Here is an 11,235-nt window from a genome sequence, read left to right as displayed (position 1 = left end):
CTCTTTTTTTATTAATAGTTTTTTACGAAGTTCGTTTCTTCTCTCCGTAAAAAAACCAAACCAAACAAAAAAACCCTCTGTGTTTTATATTTGGACAATAAAAACGTTATTAAAAACGACGTGTGTACAATGGCTCCCTCTAGTGGTTGTTGCATTGTAAATTTTGGTCGCACCTCTCTCTGAACGTCACATTTTAGGACAGTACCATCGCCTTTACGGCAGCCGGTTCCCACAACAGACATCATGGCAGATGCTCCGCAGTGCTCCAGTGCTGAGGAGGGTTTAATGGAGGATCAGGGGAGCTCAGCTGCGGGGAGAGACAGCGGGACACCGGGAGCTACAGCCCGGGATAAACCCGTGTGTCTGATCGTTCTGGGCATGGCAGGTTCCGGGAAAACCACCTTCGTTCAGGTGAGTTAGCGAGCGTTGCTAACGTTTGCTAACAGCCCCATGAGTTAGCGTCTTTAGTCCGGTGTAACAGTTAAAAAGGCAACCGTGTTAATCGGCGCTTTTAAGCCGGTGGTGGTTGTGGTGTTACCACAGATGTTGAAGAAGTAAAATGCCCTCACGTAAGTGCGAGTCCAAACAGAGCCATGTTCGTTGGGAAACGATATGTTTTCAAACATGACATGGATATTGTTTTCAATATTAGCTGTTAGCTTTTCAATATTGGCCTGAAAGGCGCCAGCTAACACGGTCACTCTTTCGAACGTTACACCGGTAACAAGTGGAGAACCCGAACTGATGGTGTGGTCGTTTTTAAAAGCTTGACTAACATGTTTTGTTAGAAGATGTTACGAAATGATAGTTTAAATGCTTCACTTCTAAACCTACTCTCAACATACTCATAAAAATGCTGTCACCTAGCAGACTTGTGCAGTCTGAAAGCTGTATACTTTTGGGGTACTAAACATTCTAGGTAGATATAAATTAATGAATGAGTTTATAGCAGTAGCCAATTCAGGCAATGGCCGAGCAGCAGCTCTAGTGCACACTGTTGTGTGTTGTCATTACAGTGTAGCATTGTAAGTGTTTGCCCTTGGTTAAAGAAGAATGTATAACCTTAAACAACAGGGTCTAATTCTGTAGCTTTCCTTCTGATGTGCTGTCACAGCGTTAAGTACAAATCTACATCAGTCAGTAACAAACACGAGCTCTTCTAATGAATTTACATCTGTTAGCTGCATTATAAACCAGGAGTTGTGTTACATTCATGGCAGCATGTTCCACGGCTCCTGGCTGAAGCAGTCTAGTGGAGCAATTAGGGAACATGTTGATCCTTTTTCATTTACAGGACAAAATCAGTAAAATAGGGGCACATTTAATCGTCACTAAGCTTAGCAAAACAGCACTGTTTTAGTAGCTTTAATTTAAACTTGAGTTTTTTTGTTTCCCACAGAGGTTGACGGCTCACCTGCACACTCGTAAAGCTCCTCCTTATGTCATCAACCTAGACCCTGCTGTCCATGAAGTCCCCTTTCCTGCAAACATAGGTAAGGACCTGTGAATTTATGGCTCTTTGTTCAGAAAGGAAACAAATTATTTACATCATTATGATTTGATGCAGGCAGCCGTTTTTGAGTTTTTAGTCTCTTCAGTAATCTTCAGTGCATCATCTCTCCTCAGACATCAGGGACACAGTGAACTACAAGGAGGTGATGAAGCAGTACGGCCTCGGACCAAACGGAGGCATTGTGACGTCACTCAACCTGTTCGCTACACGCTTTGATCAGGTAAATCAGACTGACTCTGCTCTGCTCCGTCCTCACTTCACAGTCTCTATCCCCGCTGTTTGACTTACCAGTTGGCAGATACGTTCAATTAAGTCTCTCTATAGCATCTTTAAAAGATGCATGCACTAGTTTAAAGTGTCTGATAACCCAATTCAGACCTAAGATTTGCAACGCAAAAAGATGGTTTTAGAATGTTCCTGGCAACAGTTGCAGCAGTCTGAACTGTGCAACTACAGCTAATATCAAGTGGGGCTTTACCATTACATGGTGCAGCTTGATTTGACTTGGCTTGACTCGGCACGGCCACCCAGCGCAACAGGGGGTTTGCTTTTCCACCACAGGCGAGCTACCTGTTCTAGGGCGCGTCTAGAGCTGATGTGCTGTGTTTTGAGCCCTCCTCGCTCTCTCTACGATAGTCTGATCTGGAATTTATATTGTTTTAAAGCAAAAATCAAACTGTAGACCAACAGCACTGCAAGCTGCTCTTTTCACCCCCCACCCCCCCCATCCGTGTTTAGTGAACAAACAATAATTTATGCTCAAGCTGTCTGATGCAGTCACCAGCTATTTAGTTTGTCAAATTGCAATCGTTGCAGGATGTTGCTAGCAGATAAATGTGAAAAGGGGATATGAATCTCATTTTGAAAGGCTGTAACCTCAAATTTCATATATTTATGGAATTTTATATATGGTTACCTTTATTTTCCTAAGTTTTCAGATAGAAACTCCAGCAGCACTCCTGCCTCCTCCATTGGCTGCACGTCATGCTTAACTGCACATCTGATGAAGGAGACAGGAGTCTTTGTTGGCTGAAGTTTCTGTGTGAAAACTTAAAAACATAGCTGTAATCATTTCCAAGAAGCAGATAAATGCATCTAATGAGGAAAAGAAATATTGCTTTGAAAAGGTTCTCATTTTTCCAGCTGTGTCTTTAGGCAAGATGTGAGGGGCTATATGAGATAATACATGGGAAACTCGAGGCTTTAGGAGCGGAATTTGTCCTTAAAAATAAATTATTTTTAGCAGATATCTTTGTAGTAACAAGACTGAACTAGCAAAGCATTTTTGTGTCTATATGGGTTATGAAATTTTGCTGCCACTACGATGTTGATGACATGGAAATTTTAAAAATGAATCCCTCCCCTGCACCCACATGTTAGAAATTTTTGGTAATAGGCATAATTATGATGACAAAAACACATTAAAAAACATTAATGTGAAGTACTGTGCCTCTTGTAGAGGTAGACTTATTGCACAGTAACTACTGAGATAAATAACTTTAAAATGAGTGGCTGTGGAGTTGTTGCCATGGAAACAATCCATCTCCCCCTTCAGTCGCAGTCATGTGAACTGGCAGGAGTTTTGAACGTCGCAGAGAGGACTGTTGCAAGTAGTTTCAAGGTGGCAAATCTTTGGTCTGAACTGGGCTTTAAAGACGGAAAGAGAGCAGTCCCTAGTCCTCTTAAATTTCCTGTACATCCCAGTGTGTGGACTAATGACAACTTCACAGCTCTACACAAATTCTGAAACCCATGAAACCTAAATAAGAAATAACAGACAGAGAGCAGAATCACTGCAGACAATGCCTTTGGTTTATTACTGATAATTCAAAGGAATATTTTATTTTAGGTTCACCCCATACATAATTTTTATGAAAATGGCTATTCTGCCTTTAATTAATAAAAATAGCACATAGAAATGTGTTTGTGTTTGCAGTTTAGTGAATCTCTCTTATATGCAGTCTGGAAATAATACAAAAATGTCTGAAGCAGTGTTGTCCAGGTGGTCATTTTCATTCCCGTGGTGTAATGATGTTGTTGAACTAGTATTGTATTGAGATTTTATTGTTATACAATCATATCAGGATACGTTATTTTTAGTAGCAGTTTTTACACAAGTCAGCATAAGAGAAATGAAACTTAAAACTATACATTTATTTACAAACTCCAACATACTGAGAGCTGCTCACACTGAGACTAAGTAAAGTAGCCTGTTTTGATTGTTTGCACAGACGTGAGATGAGTAACTAATCACTGATTTGTTCAGGAGGGAGAAGGAGGGTTGCAGCATCTCAACATGCATTTAAACGTGATCCTTTTTCACTCTTTTACACAAAATCACTAATGCAAAGAGCAATAAAGAAATTCTGGGATTTAATATTAGGCCATATTGTTTCTCATGAACTCATGACAACGCAGAGAACAGAAAATGTAACTTTTCTTTGTTTGTGTTTAGGTGATGCAGTTCATAGAGAAGAAGCAGCAGAATCACAGGTCAGTATCATCCGTATGTTTGTAGAAAATCCTCACTCTGTTTGACTAACCCTCCTCAATTATCTCCACAAACTTCTGCCAGCTGTTTACCTCATTTATCTGTTTTATGTGTTTTTGTGTTTGACTTCTGCAGGTACGTGCTGATCGACACGCCGGGTCAGATCGAGGTTTTCACCTGGTCAGCGTCCGGAACCATCATCACAGAGGCTCTGGTTCGTCTGCATTCTGCACTTTTTGTTTCTTTTGCTTTATGAAGGTTATCACAGTCAGATTATTCTCTCTATTCTGTTCTTTCAGGCATCATCTTTCCCCTGTGTCGTCATTTATGTGATGGACACATCCCGCAGCGTCAACCCTGTCACATTTATGTCCAACATGCTCTACGCCTGCAGGTACCACACTGATCACATGACTACACACTTTTAAATAAAGAAGAGACGACATCAGTACTAAAATGTAACGTGTCAGGCTGGTTATGTACTCAAGTGCTTAGATCTTAACTGATTTCAAAAACATTTGAGACCACAGAAATAAGGATGTTTTCAGCAGGCCTGTAATATTATATCCCTCTGAACAAACTTGACAGTTTGGCCTGGATAATGCGACCACACACCTTATAAACACTTTCATAGGAAGTTACCAACACTAGATCTCACAGAAACTTAAGTGAATAAAAGTTACCTCAGGGAACAAAACAGATATGGACCATGATCAACGTTGTCAGCAGGCTATTGTTTATTGCTTTCTTGAAAAATTTCTAAAGCAATTGTGTTGTTGGCATTATTCCACAAACTGATCTTCTTTTCAATTTTCCATTTTGCTCCGTTGTGTTTATGTTGATTTCCATGTTTGTTTATTAAAAGAGTGCGACTTCAGGGTCACAGATTGCCTCCATGCAGGGTTGCAGCCTGTACGGTGGCTGGTCTTCCTAGTGAGCAGTGCAGGTTCAAACCAGACCTGTGTCTCCTTTCCCACATGTCACAGCCACAAAAAAGAATAAAATAATAATAATAGTATAAATAATAAAAGTAATAAGGTACACATCTTCCAGTCTGTGAGGTTTCCTGGTCTGCTCGCTCCATAGCTGGCAAATTAACAATGTGATCGAGTGATGTGTGCATGTAAATGAAGGGTACATGCATGTAAGTTACAGGAATGTGTATGTAAGTTTTTTGAGAAGTGGTTGAAGCAGAAGGTGTTGGAGCTAAAGGCTGAGGACTGATACTTAACATTTTACAGGATTTTGCTAAAGCAGCTCTGCAGAGAGACTTCTTTTTAGTGTAAGACTGGCACAGAGAAAGAAAATGTTACTTTGCTCATGACATTATCAAATACTGTCTGCATTTTCTTGACTATGTTTGTCAAATTTTTATCTTACAACCAGCACAAAACATACACATAACTGTCACCAATATAAGCGGTTAGAAATTGAAGATGCAGTGGGATCTTAAAATATATTGAGAAGGTCTTAAAAAGGTCTTTAAAGTTGAATTTGATGATTGATTCTCTGTATGTATACCCTGTAATTATAAAGACAGCACTCACTTTGAGAATCACTCTGATAAGTAATAAAAATCACTTTCTGCCCACATCTGAAGTTCTTTACTGTGACGTGACGTCTGCAAGCAACCTACAGAAAAAGTAGCCAGCTGCAGTTAAGTTAATAGTCAGCCGTTTTGGCTGACAGCTGGGGCATTTGGAAAACCTTGACATATTTTTAAAAAATCCTAACAAACTAAAAAAAACACTTATTGGTAAAAGAACTATATTGGTTGAATTAAGCAAATAATTATGCAAATAAGGCACATGGGGGATAAATCAGTACTCAAGAAGACTTGATTTAAAAAAAGCTTTGAAAATGATAAGAGAATTTTAGCTATTCTGAGATGAAATGGAAGCAGTGACCAGCAGGGGGAGCTATTACATCAGTGAGACAAATGTGTGATTTCCATACTGGTACATTATGTGCTATGTTGTTTTTTTACTTTTAAGCAAACAAATGTCTTTATCAGCTGTTACTGATGAAAGTGTGTGTGTTTGTGTCAACATTTAACCGTCATAAGCAATCTTTTATCAACTATTTGTTATTAATCTATCAGCTTGTCCTCTTTTGTAAGGTGCACTGGCACATTATTGAAAACTGTGTGAATATATTTCAGAACCAGAGCAGCTCTAAATGACTGTAGTATCACTGAAACATTTTTTACTATTGACACAGCTCACTTATGTCACAGTAGTCCTGGTTTTAGTCTCAGCTGATGTTTCTCTCTTTCAGTATTCTCTACAAGACCAAGCTGCCTTTCATTGTGGTCATGAACAAGGTAAGGTCCCTTCTCTGCTGTGTTGACTTATTGTTTACGTCAGTGTTACTCAACCCTAGTCAACCAAAGAGCCAAACTGTTGAAATATGCTTTTGCAAAAGTCACAATCTAAATGGTGAAAAGTAGCAAAATGGGTCAAATTGGCAAAAAAGATAAGTGAAAGGTGGCAAAAACGGTCAAAAGGCAGCAAAAAATGGGTGAAAAGTGGCAAAAATGGGTGCAAAATAACAAAAAAGTGAATTCCATGTGGTCAAAAATGCAGCAAAAAATGAGTGTAAAGTGACTAAAATGGATAAAAAGGTGGGGAAATGGGGGGAAAATGGCATTTAATGGCAAAAGGCATCTTGAATGGGTGAAAGGTGGCAAGAAAGGAGGAAAAATTGCAAAAAAGCAGGAGAAAAAAATGGCTAAAACTGATGAAAAATGGCAAAAATGGCAAAAGATGAGTGAAAAGTGGCTAAAAGGTGGTTAAATGGACTGAAAGCGGCTGAAATGGATTAAATGTGACAAAAAATGTAAAAATGTGACAAAATAATGCAAATAAGGGCAATGGAAATATACAGAGTACAAATAAAGGTGGACAATTAAGTTTGACCATTAATACCAACTATATAAGTGTGGGAAACAAACTGATTAATGTGACTTGCAATGGATAATTTCTGAGGTCAAAGTCTCTATTTTTAAGATTTCTAGGGAAAAATATTTTAAAATAAGACATACAAGAGCCACAGATCATCACAAAAAAGCCGCATGTGGCTCAAGAGCCACACGTTGAGTATCCCTGGTTTACGTGTTTACATACATCACGTGTTGTTGGTTTACCTGTGTGTTGATTCTATTTTTATAGACTGATATAATCGACCACAGCTTTGCCGTGGAGTGGATGAAAGACTTTGAGGTTTTTCAGGACGCCCTGAACCAGGAAACGTCATACGTCAGCAACCTGACGCGCTCTATGAGTCTGGTGCTGGACGAGTTCTACACAAACCTAAGGGTAAGCGGACGAGCACAGAGAATCATCTCAATAGGTCCTGGATTAATGCAGAGTGAAGGTTTTACAGTCTCAAAAATGACTGACGTTGTCTATCTTCATGCAGGTGGTGGGTGTGTCTGCAGTTACTGGAAGTGGGTTGGATGATCTGTTTGTTCAGGTGGAGGAAGCTGCTCAGGAGTACGAGAGGTGAGATAGATTTATACGTATGCAGGTTAATTTTTTTCTGAAAAATAGAACTTATTCTTGATCCAGCATCTTAAGAGGAGGAAAATTGTGCACATTGGGTTATGGCCAATTCCTGTGAGCAGAGGATACATATTTGCAACCTTGAAAATTCTCTGTTCAAAGGCCTTTATCCTTGGAATTTTTTTTAGGACTCTTAACATTGGAACAATCCTTGGACAGCAGTTGGACAGCAGATGTAGTATCCTTAAAAACTGTTGTTCCAGGAAACTTCCTTGGCCTTGAGACACTGTATCTATGTTGTAAGAATTAAAGTTATGTGGTGAATTGCCTCCAGTGAATCTAGTCCAACAAAATCACAGATAGCCCTCAGATTTTCACTCATTGTTCAACAAAATCTGTACAAGACATAGAACATTTGGTAAATGCTACCCCTGGAAGAGAGTCAGAGATGCACTTTAATATCTGCACAAATATTTTATCACAGGGTTCCTGCAGATCCTTGAAAAGTCTTGAATTGCACATTTGAAATTTAGGGCCTTAAAAAGTCTGAATTTTACCAGTGAGAGGTCTTCAATTTTTGAAGGCACTTTGACTAAGACGTATTCTTATCCTACTTTATATGATTTTAAATGTCTTCATCCACAGATTGTTTCATAAATGTTTCCCAGAATTCAGGGAATTAGGTGATAGATGTCCAAGATTTCCCGGGAAAGGACTCCCAGAACTTGCTTTTCCTTCATTTGGATCACTGAAATACACTCTGTACTTTTGTAAAACACCAGTCCAGTTCTCTAACGTCTGGGTTACCAGGTTGCTCACTTAAAACCCATATTTTAACAGGTTTTCTCCTAATGCACAAGCATTGTTCTGCTTTTAAATAGTTAAACTGTTCAGAATAAACTCAGTTCACCTACTAAATATCAGCACATGTGCTGCTGATACTGATGAATATCCGTATACTGCATATTGATAGAAAAGAGCCATTAAATACACCAGAAATCATCAAATTTGGGCATGTATGACCATGGAATGTCTTTGTCCTATACCATTTGACATTTCATTAACAGTTCATCAGATCAGATAATTCAGCGCTACTCCGGTGGGCTGAGAAATCTTTAGGCCTTTCATTTTTGACTGTTTGCAGGGCAAAAAGTGGTAGTAACTTTTCTCAGTTCAGGTCTTAAAAAGGCCTTAAAATTTTGATTTTTCAAAGTGTGCTGGAGCCCTGTATTCACTTTGATTCAGTCAGAATACTCTCAATCAAGACTCCTGTTTGTTCTCTGTGTTCAGGGTGTTTATTTTAGTCCCTGTTTTAATACCCCAGACCAACTCATCACTGCCAGCCCTAATCGTGATGGGACATGATGGTGTCACTGTTTGTCAGTTGTCAGGGATCTGCTGTTTGATTATATTGTCATCACAGCTGGCTACATACTGTATATCGTATTATGATGTATGCTGTTTTTCACATCTGTCATATGTTTTCTTCTCAAATCTGTGGAACACACTTTTTTACACCCCCTTCTGTCTTCCTTAGGGAGTATCGACCTGAATATGAAAGACTCCGCAAACAGCTGGTGAGTGTATTTCCTCCTTTATGGTGTCTAACAGTCTGTTTTCATGTCTGCATATTTCATAACCAAAGTCTCTCCCATCAGGCTGAGGCTCAGAGTAAGAAGCAGAAGGAGCAGATGGAGCGGCTCAGGAAGGATCTGGGAGCTGTGGACATGACGAATACACCTTCTACAGGTAGTACTACTGTGAATAAATCCTAGAACAATTTATTTTTCAGGCCTACCATTGCCTCAGTTTCTTAGAAACACTGGAAAAAAAACCATAAATCCCCCATTCAAAACAGCTAAAGCTCCACCTTTCACTGAGTCTTCAGTACTGTGTTTTACTGTTTCAGAGGATGCTGCCATAGCCGGGCCCAGTGATCTCATCATGACACGCGGTAACCCTGATGAAGAGGATGATGATGCTGTGGACAGCGACACAGACGACATTGACCACCAGGGTGAGAAAATACTGCCCAAAAATGCTTTTTTTGAATTAGAATTATACCCTAAATAAAAATGTGATCTGTAAAAATAAGATGCTTGACACTGAAGGCAATGTAATTTTTTTTTTTTTTTTTTTTTTTTTTTTAGCAACGGAGGAGAGCAAAGAGAGTGACTCCTTTGGAAATTTCTTAACGGAGAGGAGGGAGGTCGTTCAGGTCCGAAACAAGAAGTGTGCAATTCCAGAAGTCCCCTGACCTTCACCTCTGCACCCTGATACTGAACTCTGCTAAGAAGAAAAAGCAGAGCCAGAATGTAGATGAGGAAAGTGAACATGCTCCAAAAGTCGTCCTTTAAAGGAAACAGACTGACACCTGGATCAGACTCATGGAGGTGCGGTGTACTCTTCATCAGTGGTGTTTTTCTCCTTAGATGCCCTGATACAAACCTGAACACTTGGAGCTGACTCTGCTCATTCAAACAAGCAGGACGGCCTCTCCTCAGTGATGCTCCTTCCCTTAAAAAAGTTCTATTTTTATATCAGAAAAAGACTCTTCTATTCTACTTTTTGTGTTTTTCATTAGTGTGTTTGTAAAAGAACTAAAAGGATCTACGATCTTAAAAATAAAAGATTTTAATTCAAAAATGGCTTCAATATAAAGCGCTTCTTTATTTTGCATTATCAGAATTGATCAGCAGCAGTAAGTTACATAATCTTGCCTTACACTATACATAAATTAAAAAGTTCTCACCCACATAACCACGCTCGGTTTCACTTCACAGCAGTTGGTTTGTTGAGGAAACTCCATGACTGTTCTGTGTGAAGAGTTATGAGTGGGAGGCTTGTTTGTCTGCTGCCGTTCTTGAAATCTTTTGCATTTAATGTTTTTTGTTTTTAAGGTTTGAAAAGTTCTTGAATTTTAGATGAAGTGTTTCAAAGCACTTAACCCTGTTTAAAAAGTCATCTGACTGAGCAGTTTGCCTGTCAGATAAAAAAACGTAGGTGATCTGAAATCAAGGCTGTTATCATGACTTCGACATTAATATTACTTAAATAACTAGGACTTAAATCAGTTTGGGGCTGACAACAACTCATCTACACTCTGCCCTCTACTGTGAGCTGTTTTAATAACCAGATTTCTCACATTGGGTGATTAATAACCCACAAATTCCTAATACTCTGGGCAGCAATTCGCATTTTATTGACTACGACTATGGCTCGAAATGTTAGTTGATTACCTGGTGTGAAGAAGTGACTATGACTATCTGAAAACAGGTATTTGATGATTAAAACTCTGATGAAAAGAAAGTTTAGAGCTGGATGAGAAGGCCTGGCTCACAATCTCCTGTCCGGTTCATCCCAAAGGTGCTTGATGTGGTTGAGGTCAGGTCTCTGTGTGGGACAGTCAAGTTCTCCCACACCAAACTCATCAGACCATGTCTTTAGAGTCCTTGCTTTGTGCACTGGAAACGTTAAGAGGAACCCTGCATGATCAGATAAACTCATTTTGTTGGATATATATTTGTATCTCTCATATGTATATTAAACAAAAAAACTCACCAGATATCCTAGATATTTGCATTTTGAGTAAATTTGAGCTTATGAACTCACCTTGAGGCCGCCATGTTATGGTCCACACTAGTAGTGTGACGTCACATAGTCATCGCACTCCTCACCGTTGTTATGCAGTAACCATTTTTTAAACTGGCAGTATATTTAGCTGCTTG

At 39.3% G+C, this 11,235-nt stretch overlaps 1 protein-coding gene across 1 annotated transcript; it reads left to right on the top strand.

Annotated features, from left to right (window-relative positions):
* The first annotated feature begins 205 nt into the window (after positions 1–205).
* gpn1 (GPN-loop GTPase 1) lies at positions 206–10,153 on the top strand. The gene is made up of 13 exons (XM_041797814.1): positions 206–411; positions 1,400–1,493; positions 1,627–1,733; positions 3,969–4,006; positions 4,140–4,218; positions 4,304–4,398; positions 6,282–6,327; positions 7,175–7,321; positions 7,425–7,507; positions 9,045–9,084; positions 9,166–9,256; positions 9,417–9,524; positions 9,658–10,153. The coding sequence occupies exons 1-13, from the start codon at positions 244–246 to the stop codon at positions 9,762–9,764; spliced, it is 1,203 nt and encodes a 400-aa protein (XP_041653748.1). The 5' UTR covers positions 206–243; the 3' UTR covers positions 9,765–10,153.
* The last annotated feature ends 1,082 nt before the right edge of the window (positions 10,154–11,235 follow it).

Source organism: Cheilinus undulatus, linkage group 1, assembly GCF_018320785.1.
Source record: "Cheilinus undulatus linkage group 1, ASM1832078v1, whole genome shotgun sequence".
NCBI classification, from domain to species: Eukaryota; Metazoa; Chordata; class Actinopteri; order Labriformes; family Labridae; genus Cheilinus; species Cheilinus undulatus.
The sequence above is the reverse complement of the archived record's forward strand: the minus strand, read 5'-3'. Positions and strand labels throughout refer to the sequence as shown.

Bases quoted from the DNA above. Each gene is read 5' to 3' on its own strand.
- gpn1 (XM_041797814.1), top strand. From the start codon at position 244: ATGGCAGATGCTCCGCAGTGCTCCAGTGCTGAGGAGGGTTTAATGGAG. The intron at 4,219-4,303 runs GTTCGTCTGCAT...CTGTTCTTTCAG, and splicing joins CCATCATCACAGAGGCTCTG to GCATCATCTTTCCCCTGTGT. The intron at 9,085-9,165 runs GTGAGTGTATTT...CTCTCCCATCAG, and splicing joins AAAGACTCCGCAAACAGCTG to GCTGAGGCTCAGAGTAAGAA.